The 15,574-nt window shown below is 28.8% G+C and overlaps 2 protein-coding genes and 1 pseudogene across 2 annotated transcripts; all 3 read right to left on the reverse strand.

Annotated features, from left to right (window-relative positions):
* Positions 1-4,762: 4,762 nt before the first annotated feature.
* Positions 4,763-7,185, reverse strand: LOC122516051 (UDP-glucosyltransferase 2-like). The gene is made up of 5 exons (XM_043633581.1): positions 6,711-7,185; positions 5,828-6,204; positions 5,494-5,713; positions 5,167-5,386; positions 4,763-5,060 (listed from the first exon to the last, which is right to left on the reverse strand). The coding sequence occupies exons 1-5, from the start codon at positions 7,183-7,185 to the stop codon at positions 4,763-4,765; spliced, it is 1,590 nt and encodes a 529-aa protein (XP_043489516.1).
* Positions 7,186-9,033: 1,848 nt separating this feature from the next.
* LOC122516052 lies at positions 9,034-11,370 on the reverse strand (annotated as a pseudogene).
* A 1,716-nt stretch (positions 11,371-13,086) lies between these two features.
* On the reverse strand, positions 13,087-15,260 carry LOC122516053 (UDP-glucosyltransferase 2-like). Its single transcript, XM_043633582.1, has 5 exons — positions 14,786-15,260; positions 14,193-14,569; positions 13,865-14,084; positions 13,538-13,757; positions 13,087-13,431 (listed from the first exon to the last, which is right to left on the reverse strand). Exons 1-5 carry the CDS (start codon positions 15,258-15,260, stop codon positions 13,128-13,130), a joined length of 1,596 nt encoding a protein of 531 aa, XP_043489517.1. The 3' UTR covers positions 13,087-13,127.
* Positions 15,261-15,574: the final 314 nt, after the last annotated feature.

Below are 15,574 nucleotides of genomic sequence, written 5' to 3' on the forward strand. Positions count from 1 at the left end.
AAAGTTTCACTTTAAAAAGCCTACTTTTAAATTTCTTCCCTATCCCTTTGCTTTTCTTGTTGCAAGTTACATAGGAGGAGGATCACACCAAGACAGCACGAAGACCACACCAGGACAGCCCGAGGACTTAGTTATAATAAAGGATAGTGTAAGATAATTATTTTTGTAATTAAATGTATAATTAAATGTATAATTTACATGTATAATTTTAATCTATTTATTCTTCTCCCCTTAGCATTACACCCGTGTGACATTTATATTTAATGTATTTTATTTGTTCACAGGTTCCATGTTAATTCGATTCCATTCATATTTTACTCCTCTTTTATCATTTTGTTATTTGGTTTTCCACTTTTCTCTTAATTCTCGATAATAATTGCAAGGATTTTCCGAATAAAACTCTTAGGGTATGGCCTAAGAGTTGGGCTCATTAAAAAACCTTCTCGGGACTTTCATCTTCTATGGTTTCAATTTAATTCGGATGGGGACATCTTCAGGATGCACATCCCGGGTCTTCAGAAGCGGTTACCTCCTCGTGGTTAGACCTGGGCAATGGTATTTTACTTTCAGTATAATGTTTAACATATTTTATATGTTATTCATTCCATTGCAAGTAAAATCTAGCCAAAGACCGCTTACCATAAACATTATAATTGTAATTAGTTTCTTTTTACTTCCTAATTAATACCATATTCTTGTACTCCTTTCCTTGTTTCCTATTATCCATTTAATATACAGAAACTAATTACTTTATAATGTTTTTTAATAACTTTTATACATTTACAGGTAGTCCTTACCTAGAATTTCCCCCACCAACCATCACACATCTTCCCTACCTCTTTCACTTTCTTTCTTTTCCTTTATTTCAAGTATTCTCACATGAGTTAGCATGCATTCAAGTGAGTTTACTTAACTTTTGAGGTAGAACAACTTTTAGATTTCTTTCTTATTCACGATTTGATATGCATAGATGTGCATTTAGCATAGGGACCGAAGCGACATGTGTTGACGATTCAGTCACTATAGGTTAGTCAGGCCTCACCCCTCTGCTGTTAGAGTAATCGTCGATCGTTGCGTAAAGCCTAGGTTTCTCGTCAAAAAAAATTAGAGTCAGTGGATTAGTCCGACCGGGGGGAAACCACTTAAAACAAAAATCGGGAAAAGTTCCACCACAAAAGTTCTACTTTTCCTATTCCGTTTAATAATTTCTTGGCAGAATGAACTATGATGCCAAATTCTGTCCAAGAGAAGGAGGAAACGAACCCAAAGAGGACTAAGTTATGGTAAACGGTAGTAGAATATAATTATTTTTATAAGTAAATGAACTTTATTAATCCGTTTATTGTTTCATATAACCATTCCGTCCAAGATATAAGGAAACGAATCGTAGGAGGACTGAGTTATGGTAAACAGTAATATAAAATAATTATTTCTCAATGTAAATGAAGTTTTTTTTTCCATTTATTGTTTTCCTCGTAGCATTGCACATGTGTGATAATTATTTTTAATGTAGTTTCTTTTTTTTACAAATGCTATGGATTAACCCAAAATTATATACATTTATTTTTATTATACTATATTTTAGGTAGATTAAAAATTATTAAATATAAAATATTCGTAACTTGTGTAATTTTCGTATGTGCATATATTGAAATTATACTGAAATGTATTAGTTCTCAATAAAATCATTGATGTTGCTTGAATTTCATTCAGATGCACTCCTCGTTTTCATTTTCTTATTCAGTTTATTCAATCATTTTTCTTTATTTTTGATAGTAATTGTAAGGATTTTTTGAATTAAACTCTTAAGGTGGGGCCTAAGAGTGTGGCTCATTAGAAAACGTTCTCGGGGTGATCATTTTCTTTGGTTTTAATTTAATTCGGATGGGGACATCTTCAGGATGCACATCCCGGGTCTTCAAAAGCGGTTACCTCCTCGTGGTTAAACCTGGGCAATGGTATTTTATTTTCAGTATAATGTTTAACATATTTTATATGTTAAAGTAAAATCTAGCCAAAGACCGCTTACCATAAACATTATAATGATAATTAGTTTCTTTCATTTTCCTAATTAATATCATATTACAATTCATCTCATTGTTTTCCCTTTAATACTACCTTCATATTATATCCCACATTAAAATACTCGATTTATTTTATAGGAATACTAATTATATGCATTCTTTCAGTCGTTTTTGACGTGCAGTGCGGTCGGTAAACCACGTCTCGGTCGCGGTCGCGATAAAAAACTTTTTTATAGTTTACCATTTACTACTCATCGTCATCCTAAGGGTAGGATACCCATCGGGCATTCATCACTGAAGATTAAAAGTAAGTATAATTTTTTTATCACACATTTTCTATGATAATTTCGATGGTGTTTTATTACGACGACGATATTAATTGTTCTTTTTCATTTTCTGTTTCAGAACATCATTGCAATCGAGCGCGTAGGCAATGAGGTACTCGAGTGTTTGCATCGTTAAACAATAATCGGAAATTAGAGTCAGTGTTGTTCACCATATAATAAAATTTCGGTTTCGCGATAAGAAACCTATCTATAGTTTCTAGTTATAGTTCTAGTTATTAGATTCACGCGAGATGCATCACAATGGTGCCACTGAGCTTCATCCTATTGGAATGCATTGTAAGTATTCATTTCTATTTGCATTTTATTCGATTTCCTTTTGATACGATTTTGGATTATATTGTAAATAACTTATCGTTTTGTTCTATTTTATCGTTTTTTTATATTTTATCAACGGGTTATTTTCCTCTTCAAAGATGTGGAGAGAATTCTTCAAAGGATCTACGATGGATCTTCTACAATTGCAAACTAGGAAACTTTCCGATCGTTAGACTGCTATACTTGCTACGAAGTAGGAGTGTTTTGGAGCCATTGTAGAACTTCTTAAGACTTTACATACGTCTAGCAGCGCCAAAAATGCGCTAAAAGAAAAAAATTTTTTAATAGGGATAACAATAGAAATTAATAAAAATAAATAGTGCACATTGTTTATTGGTATTTAAACTTTCTAAAAAAATTTATTTCACTTTATTTTTACAAAAATTACTATACAAAAAATCACATGTTCCACAACACTAAGAAAAAAAAGTTGCTCCACGGTCTGCATGATATCTCCTGTAAATTTTGATCGATCTACAGAATATAAACAAATTCTTGTAAAATAAAGTTATAGTTATAGTTGTCGAGCCGGAATTTTGAATTTCGGAAAATTTAGCAATTTATGACAGTTTTAAAAAAAGTATGCGTTTTACGTCATAAATTTTATACTTTAATGATTTTTATAAAATTTTTAAATCAAAGTATTCAAAATCCGGCTCGACAACTATAGAGAAGAAGATTTCGAATATTTAAAAAAAAATCGCATTAAAAAATATTAAAAACTCTATGAGTTATCATGCCAACCATGGTGGAAAAAGTAGTTTCGAGAAAACGCGTTTAAAGTTTTAAGTGTCTCAAACAAAGGACAGCTATCTGTGCATCAAACTCTCGTCGGGCAGTCACATTTTCTACCATAACTTTGAATCTATAGGGAATTTTTACCATCGACTTTCACAGAAATAAGCCTAAAACTATAGAGAACAACAATCTGTTAAAAAAAACATCGATTTTTTGAAAATTCTGGACGTATGTAAAGTCTTAAGTGGTGAGTCAAAAATGTAAAGTCCCTCCGGTGTTCAATTATGTCGAGGATGAAAGATCCTAATCGCCACGAGCTACTGGTTGTAATTATTTATATAAATTATTGACGAGCACATGAGTAATTAATCTTTTGGAATTACTGATGAAAAGTGTATATTCTATTATCTATTTTATTAGTTCAGGATAGGGTCTTCTAGTCTCATCTGTTAAATTCGTTTAAAAAACATAGCAATTAATTAATACATTTTTTTCTCTTTGTGATTTGTTCGCATTAGTAGTGGTAAAATCGAGCATTAATTTGATCAATTTTGTGCCAAGAAAGCATGTAAAAATTGTTTTATATGCATTGCTGCGTAATTAGTTCATCAGTCGTGAATTTCAATATATCGATATTTCGATAATATCAATAAATAAAAAAGAAAAAACCTCAAGTTCGCAAAGGGATAGATTCCAGCAGTTGAGTGTTAGACGAAATCTCAGTTCTTTCACTGAAACAGCTAACTTAATAAAATGAATTATCTAGATTTTTTTATATATAAAGATTTAAATTAATCATTTAAAATCCTTAAAATCTCTTGAAAACTTCTTCCTATCAATTTTATCTATAAAACCTTAGTACTTTAAAATGAATTATAATAACATTTATATTAACACATACAGGTATCACACAAAACAATCAAGAATTGTTTTAATTAAATTTTAATTTTTCTTTTTGTTTCTGTTGATGTTTTTGATTTCAATGGGTGTGCAATGTACCTTCTTCAATCATTTTTATATTTTTACTGGTATCAGAAAGTAATTTAAAATAGTTAAAATATTACTTTCATTTTACTTTGATATAGCATCGTTTCACGAAAAAATAAAGTTACCGCTTGCGTAAGATAAAAGAATTTACATGAAATTTATTAAAATAAAAATGACGTCTAATCAAGTAAATAATGACTGGCTAAATAGTATAATCCTATACGTAAGTTAGTTTTCTCTTTCGCACTAATCTTATCTACTTATGCAATTAATTTATATTTGTCTTATCTAGAAGCTGTCCTAAATATATACATACAGCCTTCACTTTTTAGTTACGATTATTCAACTAATTCAATTTTTTTTCTTTTTTTCTTTAGATACTAAATTTGCGTAATATTTTATAATAATGACGAATACTTTAACAGTAATATATAGGCTAAAGACGGCAATAATAAACAATATAATAGATAAAAGGGCTATAACATCAGTGTCGTATCTTTGATACCACGGCTCATCTACGATGCTAGAACGGAGATGATTTGCTCCTTTATGACGAATAACATATTCTATCCACCAAATGACTTTTTCCATGGTGTCAAATGGTTTATCTTCAATGAGATTTTTAAGTTTCAACATGTTTTCTTTAAAGCTACAAATAACAAATTATAACAGTATATATTTTGTTTTTTACTATAACTGATGTTTCATGCAAAAGAATCTTATATTCAAACAAATTATTATAACTATGACTTTACCTTTTGTTATTTAAGACGTCTATAATCGCTTCGTTTAAAGCTTCTCTAGTCATTTGTAAAATGTCGACGCTCCTGCATACACCTAAGCTTTTCATTTTCATGACTATCATATCTTGATCAGCTGCTACTGGTATTCCAACAAGTGGTACTCCAAAGTGTATAGCTTCTTCAGTACTTTGAACACCACCTTGATAAACGAACAGCTTCAAATTTGGATGTGCTGCATTTTCATTTAGTAATTCATTAAACACAACATGCTAAATATTAGGTAGAAAATATAAAATCTCACAAGGATTAAAGGAATATAAAGATTCCCAGATACAGTACCTAGGATGTTTTGTTGTGGTAACCATTCTGCAGTATATATATTATTTGATATTTTTGCAAAGTTTCCCTTAAATTTCCATACAACCTTCATGGGTAAATTTGAGAAAACATGGAAAAATGAATTCAACAGTTTTTTCGGAAACGTTGATGGATTTACGTTTGTTCCAAGACTGACGTAAATGAAACCATTCGACGCGTTATCTATGAATTCTTTTAATTCCTAGAAAGAAATAATCAATACTACATCAGATTTCAAAATTTTATTATGAAAGAGAAAATTTTGATGCAAAAATAAAAAAAAGTAAAGTATTAGATGTATCATGGAAAAAATCACCTTCGATAAAGGTTTATTTCGAATATCATTTGATATGTGTAAACCACCAAAATTTATAACATTAGCAACGTTAGGCCGGGTAAATGAAATTTCTTCTTGCTGATTGGCAAATAGGATACTCATGTTCTTTTCTAATTCTATGATAGAAGGTATTTTTCCCAAATATTTTTCTGCAATTTCTTGTTGCGGTTTATACATTTTATTATTGCAAGTTACATGTATGTGCCACCATGTTACGACATAATTGTATACTCTTTTCCAAAAAGGAAAATTTAAACCAATGCTTTTACTCAACTCGAAGTTCGAAGGATGTGACGGTATCACAGGATTACCAACGATAAAATGAGATAATTGTGTAAGCGCTAACGAATACATACCTATAAATATATTAAACAAATATCAAATCCTTGGAGATTTTAAATGAAATAAGGCTTTAGAATAAAATTAATTTCTATAGTTTCCTTATCCTTTATATAAATTAGAAAATAAAATATAAGAACAAGTTTTAAGTTAATATTATAATCATTATATAAGAGAAATCATATTGTAAACTTTGCAAAGAAAGCAAATCTTGCTTTGTCTTTTTTTTACAATAAACGTTAGCAAGAAAATTAATGAAGAATTAAATTCTTATTATATGTTAAAATTACAATCGACATATCTATTTGGAGATAAATAAATATTTTATTATTTTTGGTAAAGAGATAATTATTCAAACCAGGTAAATTATTAAGGAAAATGATTAATTTGAAGAAAGAACATCATTTCTTGTGATTATTTTTTTCTTGTTAATAGTTTTGTTTATTTACTTTTCTTGCTTTTCTTTTTTTTTACTAATTTCATATTTAATCGTTTTTTAATGTAGAATTATTCATTTGCTTACCTATTAAAGGAGCTTTGAATCTGTGTCCAAATGCATAAATGGCTGGCGTTATTATTGCTTCAACTAAAACAAGATCAAACTTCTCATTGCTTTCAGGCGCGTATATCTTTTTAAAGTCAGGATGATCGAAAACATTTTCGGAGAAATTTTGTGCTATATCAAATAAATAAATCTTAACTATATCATTCCATGAGTGCGAAATTCCAGCTTCTAAGAAAATGCTATCTTTTAATAGTTTGTAACTATAACTGATGTCGATTTGTGTGAAATTTTTCAGATTTGTGTCGGTTATCGGATTTGGTGTAATTAAAGTAACTTTGTGACCTCGTAAACTTAAATGTTTGCAGATAGAATTATAAACTATTTGATGACTGTATGAAGGGAATGGAAAGATAGCTAAAATTCTTGCACTGTTTGTAATTCCAATGTTGATAATCAAAAGATATGTCACTAGTATAACGAATAATAATTTCATGATAATATATTTTCTTCTGACTTTTAAACCACCTAACAGCTATGCACTCAGGAGTGTACTGAAAAGAAAATATACGTCTGATTGTAATAGTACACAATAGACCAACTGATAAGAACTACTAATAGCTTTTTATACAATCCATTATACTTATATCCGAAATAAAATTTGCATTCTCAATTTATCCCGTTTTTGCTTCCTTTTTATACATATAGTATAATCAGAGTAATTAGAGAAAGACTATTGGATGATATAACTGCAGGAAGGTAGATATGCTAGCTCAGCTTATCTGTATACTATTATGCTGTCAAAGTTCACAGATTAGAATACTTGTAACGTTTCATTATAATTCTAATTTTTAGTGCTTACATTTAAGTTTCTTGGGCAACTATTTGTAGAAAAACTTACAAATGACTATGAGAATGTTTTCTCGTTATATGAGTAATTTTTGTACACGACAAATTTACCTAACTTAACGAAACATTTATAAAAAAATATATATTTTTGTATCATTTATTTGTGAACGATTATGAACAATGTTTTCATATAATACTTTAAAAATTAATTATTCAGAAAACTGATTTTAAATATAAAAAGTAAGTTATTATTGAATTACTCTCTAATGATAACATTTGGATAAATGGAAAAAAGTGAATTAATACAATTAGCTATTAGACGGTTCTCATCATACTCTGTTTTTACGAAGATTGTCTTTTTTTTTTTATTACGTATTGAATCTGAACATGTAATCGTTTTTGACTTTGTGTTAAATGCGTATAATACATGTTTAAAACAAATAAGAATAAGACAGCAGTAGGTTGTTCCAGCAAATTAAACTCGCTTAGTTAGTAGATCTATTCTTGACATAGTTGCTATATGTTTCAAAGAAGAACGTCCCTAGAAGGATGCAGGTTTAAAAGGTTAATACACGTGGCCGCTGTTTCATATGTCCAAGTCACTTTATATCGAAAGAATTTTCCATTTTTACAGAAAAGAATAGTTTCTATTAACTCGAAATATATGAAATAGGAAAAGAACGTGATAGTTCAAAATTAATAACAAGAAGTATAGAATGATATAGCACTAATGTTTATGACGTCTTCTTATCAACATTTTTCTTTGTATTATAGATGTGTCTAATCATTAAAATGGAGATTGTCTATTTATATCATGATTAGGAATTGGAAATATCAAAGATAAAGTTATACGGAACACGCAAATATTAACCCCCTTGACCTCAAGTCTTTCTACAGATATTTTTTCATAAGACCAAGGACGATTCCAATTATATATTTTTTACAATATTAATATGGTAAATTCCGTTAGTACTTTTTTAGAGCAAATGTCATTTTTAATCGAAGACTCTTTTCGCAAACTCGCATGTAGGAAATGTCCAAATAGCGTGTAATGTATTATAATAAACATGCAATATATTTTTTTCAATCATATTTATATTCTTATAAGTACTAGGAGGAAGCAAAAAGTTTTTTTTATTAAATTTATTTACTTTGATTTAAAATTGTTTTACGAAAAAATAACGTAAGCGTTTGCGAAAAAAAAGAATTTTCAAGAAATTTATTAAAATAAAAATGACGTCTAATCGAGTAAATGATGACTGGCGAAATAATACAATCATGAACGAGAGTTAGTTTTTTCTTTCACATTAGCTTTATCTGCTTATGGACTTATTTCTAAGTTTTCTTATCTAAAAGCTGTCCAAAAAATATATACAGTCTTCAGTTTTCAGTTACGATTATTCAACTAACTTAATTTCTTTTTCTTTTTTTATTGTATAATAAAGTTGCGTAATATTTTATAATAATAATGAATACTTTAACAGTAATGTATAAGCTAAAGAATGCAATTATAAACAATATAATAGATAATAGGGCTATAAATAACATCAGTGTCGTATCTTTGATACCACGGCTCATCTACGATGGTAGAACGGAGATGATTTGCTCCTTTATGACAAATAACATATTCTATCCACCAAATGACGTTTTCCATGGTGTCAAATGGTTTATCTTCAATGAGATTTTTAAGTTTCAACATGTTTTCTTTGTAGCTACAAATAACAAATTATAACAGTATATATTTTGTTTTTTACTATAACGGATATTTCATGCAAAAAAGTCTTATCTTCGAACAAATTATTATAACTATGACTTTACCTTTTGTTATTTAAGACGTCCATAATCGCTTCGTTTAAAGCTTCTTTAGTCATTTGTAAAATTTCGACGCTCCTGCATACACCTAAACTTTTCATTTTCATGACTATCATATCTTGATCGGCTAATACTGGTATTTCAACAAGTGGTACTGCAAAGTGTATAGCTTCTTCTGTACTTTGAACACCACCTTGATAAACGAACAGCTTCAAATTTGGATGTGCTGCATTTTCATTTAGTAATTCATTAAACACAACATGCTAAATATTAGGTAGAAAATATAAAATCTCACAAGGATTAAAGGAATATAAAGATTCCCAGATACAGTACCTAGGATGTTTTGTTGTGGTAACCATTCTGCAGTATATATATATTATTTGATATTTTTGCAAAGTTTCCCTTGAATTTCCATACAACCTTCACAGGTAAATTTGAGAAGACATGGATAAATGAATCCAACAATTTTTTTGGGAACAGTGATGGATTTGTGTTTGTTCCAAAACTGACGTAAATAAAACCATTCGACGCGTTATCTATAAATTCTTTTAATTCCTAGAAAGAAATAATCAATACTACATAAGATTTCAAAATTTTATAATGAAAGAGGAAATTTTAATGCAAAAATGAAGGAAAGTAAAGTAATAGATGTAACAGAAAAAATCACCTTCGATAAAGGTTTATTTCGAATATCATTTGATATGTGTAAACCACCAAAATTTATAACATAACGTTAGGCCGAGTAAATGAAATTTCTTCTTGCTGATTTGTAAATAGGATACTCATGTTCTTTTCTAATTCTATGATAGAAGGTATTTTTCCCAAATATTTTTCTGCAATTTCTTGTTGCGGCTTATACATTTCATCATTGCAAGTTACATGTATGTGCCACCATGTTACGACATAATTGTATACTCTTTTCCAAAAAGGAAAATTTAAACCAATGCTTTTACTCAACTCGAAGTTCGAAGGATGTGACGGTATTGCAGGATTACCAACGATAAAATGAGATAATTGTTTAAGCGCTAACGAATTCATACCTATAAATATATTAAACAAATATCAAAACCTTGGAGATTTTAATTGAAATAAGGCTTTAGAATAAAATTAATTTCTATACCTTCCTTATCCTTATTATAAATTAGAAAATAAAATATAACAACAAGTTTTAAGTTAATATTATAATCATTATATAAGAGGAATCATTTTGTAAACTTTGCAAAGAAAGCAAATCTTTCTTTGTCTTTTTTTTACAATAAAACGTTAGCAAGAAAATTAATGAAGAATTAAATTCTTATTATATGTAAAAATTACAATCTACATATCTATTTGGAGATAAATAAATATTTTATTATTTTTGGTAAAGAAATAATTATTAAAACCAGGTAAATTTTTAAGGAAAATGATTTATTTGATGAAAGAACATCATTTCTTGTGATTTTCTTTTCTTGTTAATAGTTTTGTTTATTTACTTTTCTTTCTTTTCATTTTTTTAATAATTTCATATTTAATCGTTTTTTAATGTAGAAATATTCACTTGCTTACCTATTAAAAGAGCTTTGAATCTGTGTCCAAATGCATAAATGGCTGGCGTTATTATTGCTTCGACTAGAACAAGATCGAACTTTACATTGCTTTCAGGCGCGTATATCTTTTTAAAGTCAGGATGATCGAAAACATTTTCGGAGAAATTTTGTGCTATATCAAATAAATAAATCTTAACTATATCATTCCATGAGTGCGAAATTCCAGCTTCTAAGAAAATGCTATCTTTTAATAGTTTGTAACTATAACTGATGTCGATTTGTGTGAAATTTTTCAGATTTATGTCGGTTATCGGATTTGGTGTAATTAAAGTAACTTTGTGACCTCGTAAACTTAAATGTTTGCAGATAGAATTATAAACTATTTGATGACTGTATGAAGGGAATGGAAAGATAGCTAATATTCTTGCACTGTTTGTAATTCCAATGTTGATAATCAAAAGATATGTCACTAGTATAACGAATAATAATTTCATGATAATATATTTTCTTCTGACTTTTAAACCACCTAACAGCTATGCACTCAGGAGTGTACTGAAAAGAAAATATACGTCTGATTGTAATAGTACACAATAGACCAACTGATAAGAACTACTAATAGCTTTTTATACAATCCATTATACTTATATCCGAAATAAAATTTGCATTCTCAATTTATCCCGTTTTTGCTTCCTTTTTATACATATAGTATAATCAGAGTAATTAGAGAAAGACTATTGGATGATATAACTGCAGGAAGGTAGATATGCTAGCTCAGCTTATCTGTATACTATTATGCTGTCAAAGTTCACAGATTAGAATACTTGTAACGTTTCATTATAATTCTAATTTTTAGTGCTTACATTTAAGTTTCTTGGGCAACTATTTGTAGAAAAACTTACAAATGACTATGAGAATGTTTTCTCGTTATATGAGTAATTTTTGTACACGACAAATTTACCTAACTTAACGAAACATTTATAAAAAAATATATTTTTGTATCATTTATTTGTGAACGATTATGAACAATGTTTTCATATAATATTTAAAAATTAATTATTCAGAAAACTGATTTTAAATATAAAAAGTAAGTTATTATTGAATTACTCTCTAATGATAACATTTGGATAAATGGAAAAAAGTGAATTAATACAATTAGCTATTAGACGGTTCTCATCATACTCTGTTTTTACGAAGATTGTCTTTTTTTTTTTATTACGTATTGAATCTGAACATGTAATCGTTTTTGACTTTGTGTTAAATGCGTATAATACATGTTTAAAACAAATAAGAATAAGACAGCAGTAGGTTGTTCCAGCAAATTAAACTCGCTTAGTTAGTAGATCTATTCTTGACATAGTTGCTATATGTTTCAAAGAAGAACGTCCCTAGAAGGATGCAGGTTTAAAAGGTTAATACACGTGGCCGCTGTTTCATATGTCCAAGTCACTTTATATCGAAAGAATTTTCCATTTTTACAGAAAAGAATAGTTTCTATTAACTCGAAATATATGAAATAGGAAAAGAACGTGATAGTTCAAAATTAATAACAAGAAGTATAGAATGATATAGCACTAATGTTTATGACGTCTTCTTATCAACATTTTTCTTTGTATTATAGATGTGTCTAATCATTAAAATGGAGATTGTCTATTTATATCATGATTAGGAATTGGAAATATCAAAGATAAAGTTATACGGAACACGCAAATATTAACCCCCTTGACCTCAAGTCTTTCTACAGATATTTTTTCATAAGACCAAGGACGATTCCAATTATATATTTTTTACAATATTAATATGGTAAATTCCGTTAGTACTTTTTTAGAGCAAATGTCATTTTTAATCGAAGACTCTTTTCGCAAACTCGCATGTAGGAAATGTCCAAATAGCGTGTAATGTATTATAATAAACATGCAATATATTTTTTTCAATCATATTTATATTCTTATAAGTACTAGGAGGAAGCAAAAGTTTTTTTTATTAAATTTAATTTACTTTGATTTAAAATTGTTTTACGAAAAAATAACGTAAGCGTTTGCGAAAAAAAAGAATTTTCAAGAAATTTATTAAAATAAAAATGACGTCTAATCGAGTTACTGATGACCGGCGTAATAATACAATCATATACGTAAGTTAGTTTTTTCTTTCACATTAGCTTTATCTGCTTATGGACTTATTTCTTAGTTTTCTTATCTAAAAGCTGTCCAAAATATATATATTCAGCCTTCAGTTTTCAGTTACGATTATTCAACTAACTTAATTTCTTTTTCTTTTTTTTATTGTATAATAAAGTTGCGTAATATTTTATAGTAATAATGAATACTTTAACAGTAATGTATAAGCTAAAGAATGCAATTATAAACAATATAATAGATAATAGGGCTATAACATCAGTGTCGTATCTTTGATACCACGGCTCATCTACGATGCTAGAACGGAGATGATTTGCTCCTTTATGGCGAATAACGTATTCTATCCACCAAATGATGTTCTCCATGCTGTCAAAAGGTTTATCTTCAATGAGATTTTTAAGTTTCAACATGTTTTCTTTGTAGCTACAAATAACAAATTATAACAGTATATATTTTGTTTTTTACTATAACGGATATTTCATGCAAAAAAGTCTTATCTTCGAAAAAATTATTATAACTATGACTTTACCTTTTATTATTTAAGACGTCCATAATCGCTTCGTTTAAAGCTTCTCTAGTCATTTGTAAAATGTCGACGCTCCTGCATACACCTAAACTTTTCATTTTCATGACTATCATATCTTGATCAGCTGCTACTGGTATTCCAACAAGTGGTACTCCAAAGTGTATAGCTTCTTCTGTACTTTGAAGACCACCTTGATAAACGAACAGCTTCAATTTTGGATGTGCTGCATTTTCATTTAGTAATTCATTAAATACAACATGCTAAATATTAGCTAGAAAATAAGCAGGATCTCAAAGATTGAAAAAATATAAAGATTCCTAGATATATTACCTAGGATTTCTTGTTGTGAAAACCATTCTGCAGTATATATATTATCTGATATTTTTGGACATTTTCCCTTGAATTTCCATACAACCTTCATGGGTAAATTTGAGAAAACATGGAAAAATGAATCCAACAGTTTTTTCGGAAACGTTGATGGATTTGTGTTTGTTCCAAAACTGACGTAAATGAAACCATTCGATGCGTTATCTATGAATTCTTTTAATTCCTAGAAAGAAATAATCAATACTACATCAGATTTCAATGATAATGAAAGAGGAAATTTTAATGCAAAAATGAAGGAAAGTAAAGTAATAGATGTAACAGAAAAAATCACCTTCGATAAAGGTTTATTTCGAATATCATTTGATATGTGTAAACCACCAAAATTTATAACATTAGCAACGTTAGGCCGAGTAAATGAAATTTCTTCTTGCTGATTTGCAAATAGGATACTCATGTTCTTTTCTAATTCTATGATAGAAGGTATTTTTCCCAAATATTTTTCTGCAATTTCTTGTTGCGGCTTATACATTTCATCATTGCAAGTTACATGTATGTGCCACCATGTTAAGACGTAATTGTGTACTCTTTTCCAAAAAGGAAAATTTAAACCAATGCTTTTACCCAACTCGAAGGAAGAAGGATGTGATGGTATCACTGGATTACCAACGATAAAATGAGATAATTGTGTAAGCGCTAACGAATACATACCTATAAATATATTAAACAAATATCAAAACCTTTGAGATTTGAAAAGAAATAAAGCTTCAGAATAAAATTAATTTCTATACCTTCCTTATCCTTATTATAAAATAGAAAATAAAATATAAGAACCAGTTTTAAGTTAATATTATTATCATTATATAGGAGGAATCATTTTTTAAACTTTGCAATCGTTTTTTAATGTAGAATTATTAATTTGCTTACCTATTAAAGGAGCTTTGAATCTGTGTCCAAATGCATAAATTGCTGGCGTTATTATTGCTTCGACTAAAACAAGATCGAACTTCTCATTGCTTTCAGGCGCGTATATCTTTTTAAAGTCAGGATGATCGAAAACATTTTCGGAGAAATTTCGTCCTACATCAAATAAATAAATCCTGAATATATCCTGCCATGAGTGTAAAGTTCTAGCTTCTAAGAAGTTGATATCTTTTAATAGTTTGTAACTATAACTGATGTCGATCTGTGTGAAATTTTTCAGATTTGTGTCGGTTATCGGATTTGGTGTAATTAAAGTAACTTGGTGACCTCGTAAACTTAAATGTTTGCAAATAGAAATATAAACTATTTGATGACTATATGAAGGAATTGGAAAGATAGCTAAAATTCTTGCACTGTATGTAATTCCAATGTTGATAATCAAAAGATATGTCACTACTGTAACGAATAATAATTTCATGATAATATATTTTCTTCTGACTTTTAAACCACCTAACGGCAATGCACTCAGGAGTATATTGAAAAGAAAATATACGTCTGATTGTAATAGTACACAATAGACCAACTGATAAGAACTACTAATAGCTTTTTATACAATCCATTATACTTATATCCGAAATAAAATTAGCATTCCTAATTTATCCCGTGTTTGCTTCCTTTTTATACCTATAGTATAATCAGACTAATCAGAGAAAGACTATTGGATGATATAAGTACAAGAAGGTAGATATGCTAGCTCTGCTTATCTGTATATTAATATGCTGTCAAAGTTCA

The sequence above is a fragment of the Polistes fuscatus genome, unplaced genomic scaffold, assembly GCF_010416935.1.
Source record: "Polistes fuscatus isolate 324 unplaced genomic scaffold, CU_Pfus_HIC Scaffold2, whole genome shotgun sequence".
Classification (NCBI taxonomy): Eukaryota; Metazoa; Arthropoda; class Insecta; order Hymenoptera; family Vespidae; genus Polistes; species Polistes fuscatus.

Bases quoted from the DNA above. Each gene is read 5' to 3' on its own strand.
- LOC122516051 (XM_043633581.1), bottom strand. From the start codon at position 7,185: ATGAAATTATTATTCGTTATACTAGTGACATATCTTTTGATTATCAAC. The intron at 6,205-6,710 runs GTAAGCAAATGA...ATATATTTATAG, and splicing joins ATTCAAAGCTCCTTTAATAG to GTATGTATTCGTTAGCGCTT. The intron at 5,387-5,493 runs GTACTGTATCTG...ATGAAAATGCAG, and splicing joins ACCACAACAAAACATCCTAG to CACATCCAAATTTGAAGCTG.
- LOC122516053 (XM_043633582.1), bottom strand. From the start codon at position 15,260: ATGAAATTATTATTCGTTACAGTAGTGACATATCTTTTGATTATCAAC. The intron at 13,758-13,864 runs GTAATATATCTA...ATGAAAATGCAG, and splicing joins TTCACAACAAGAAATCCTAG to CACATCCAAAATTGAAGCTG. The intron at 13,432-13,537 runs GTAAAGTCATAG...TGTTATTTGTAG, and splicing joins GACGTCTTAAATAATAAAAG to CTACAAAGAAAACATGTTGA.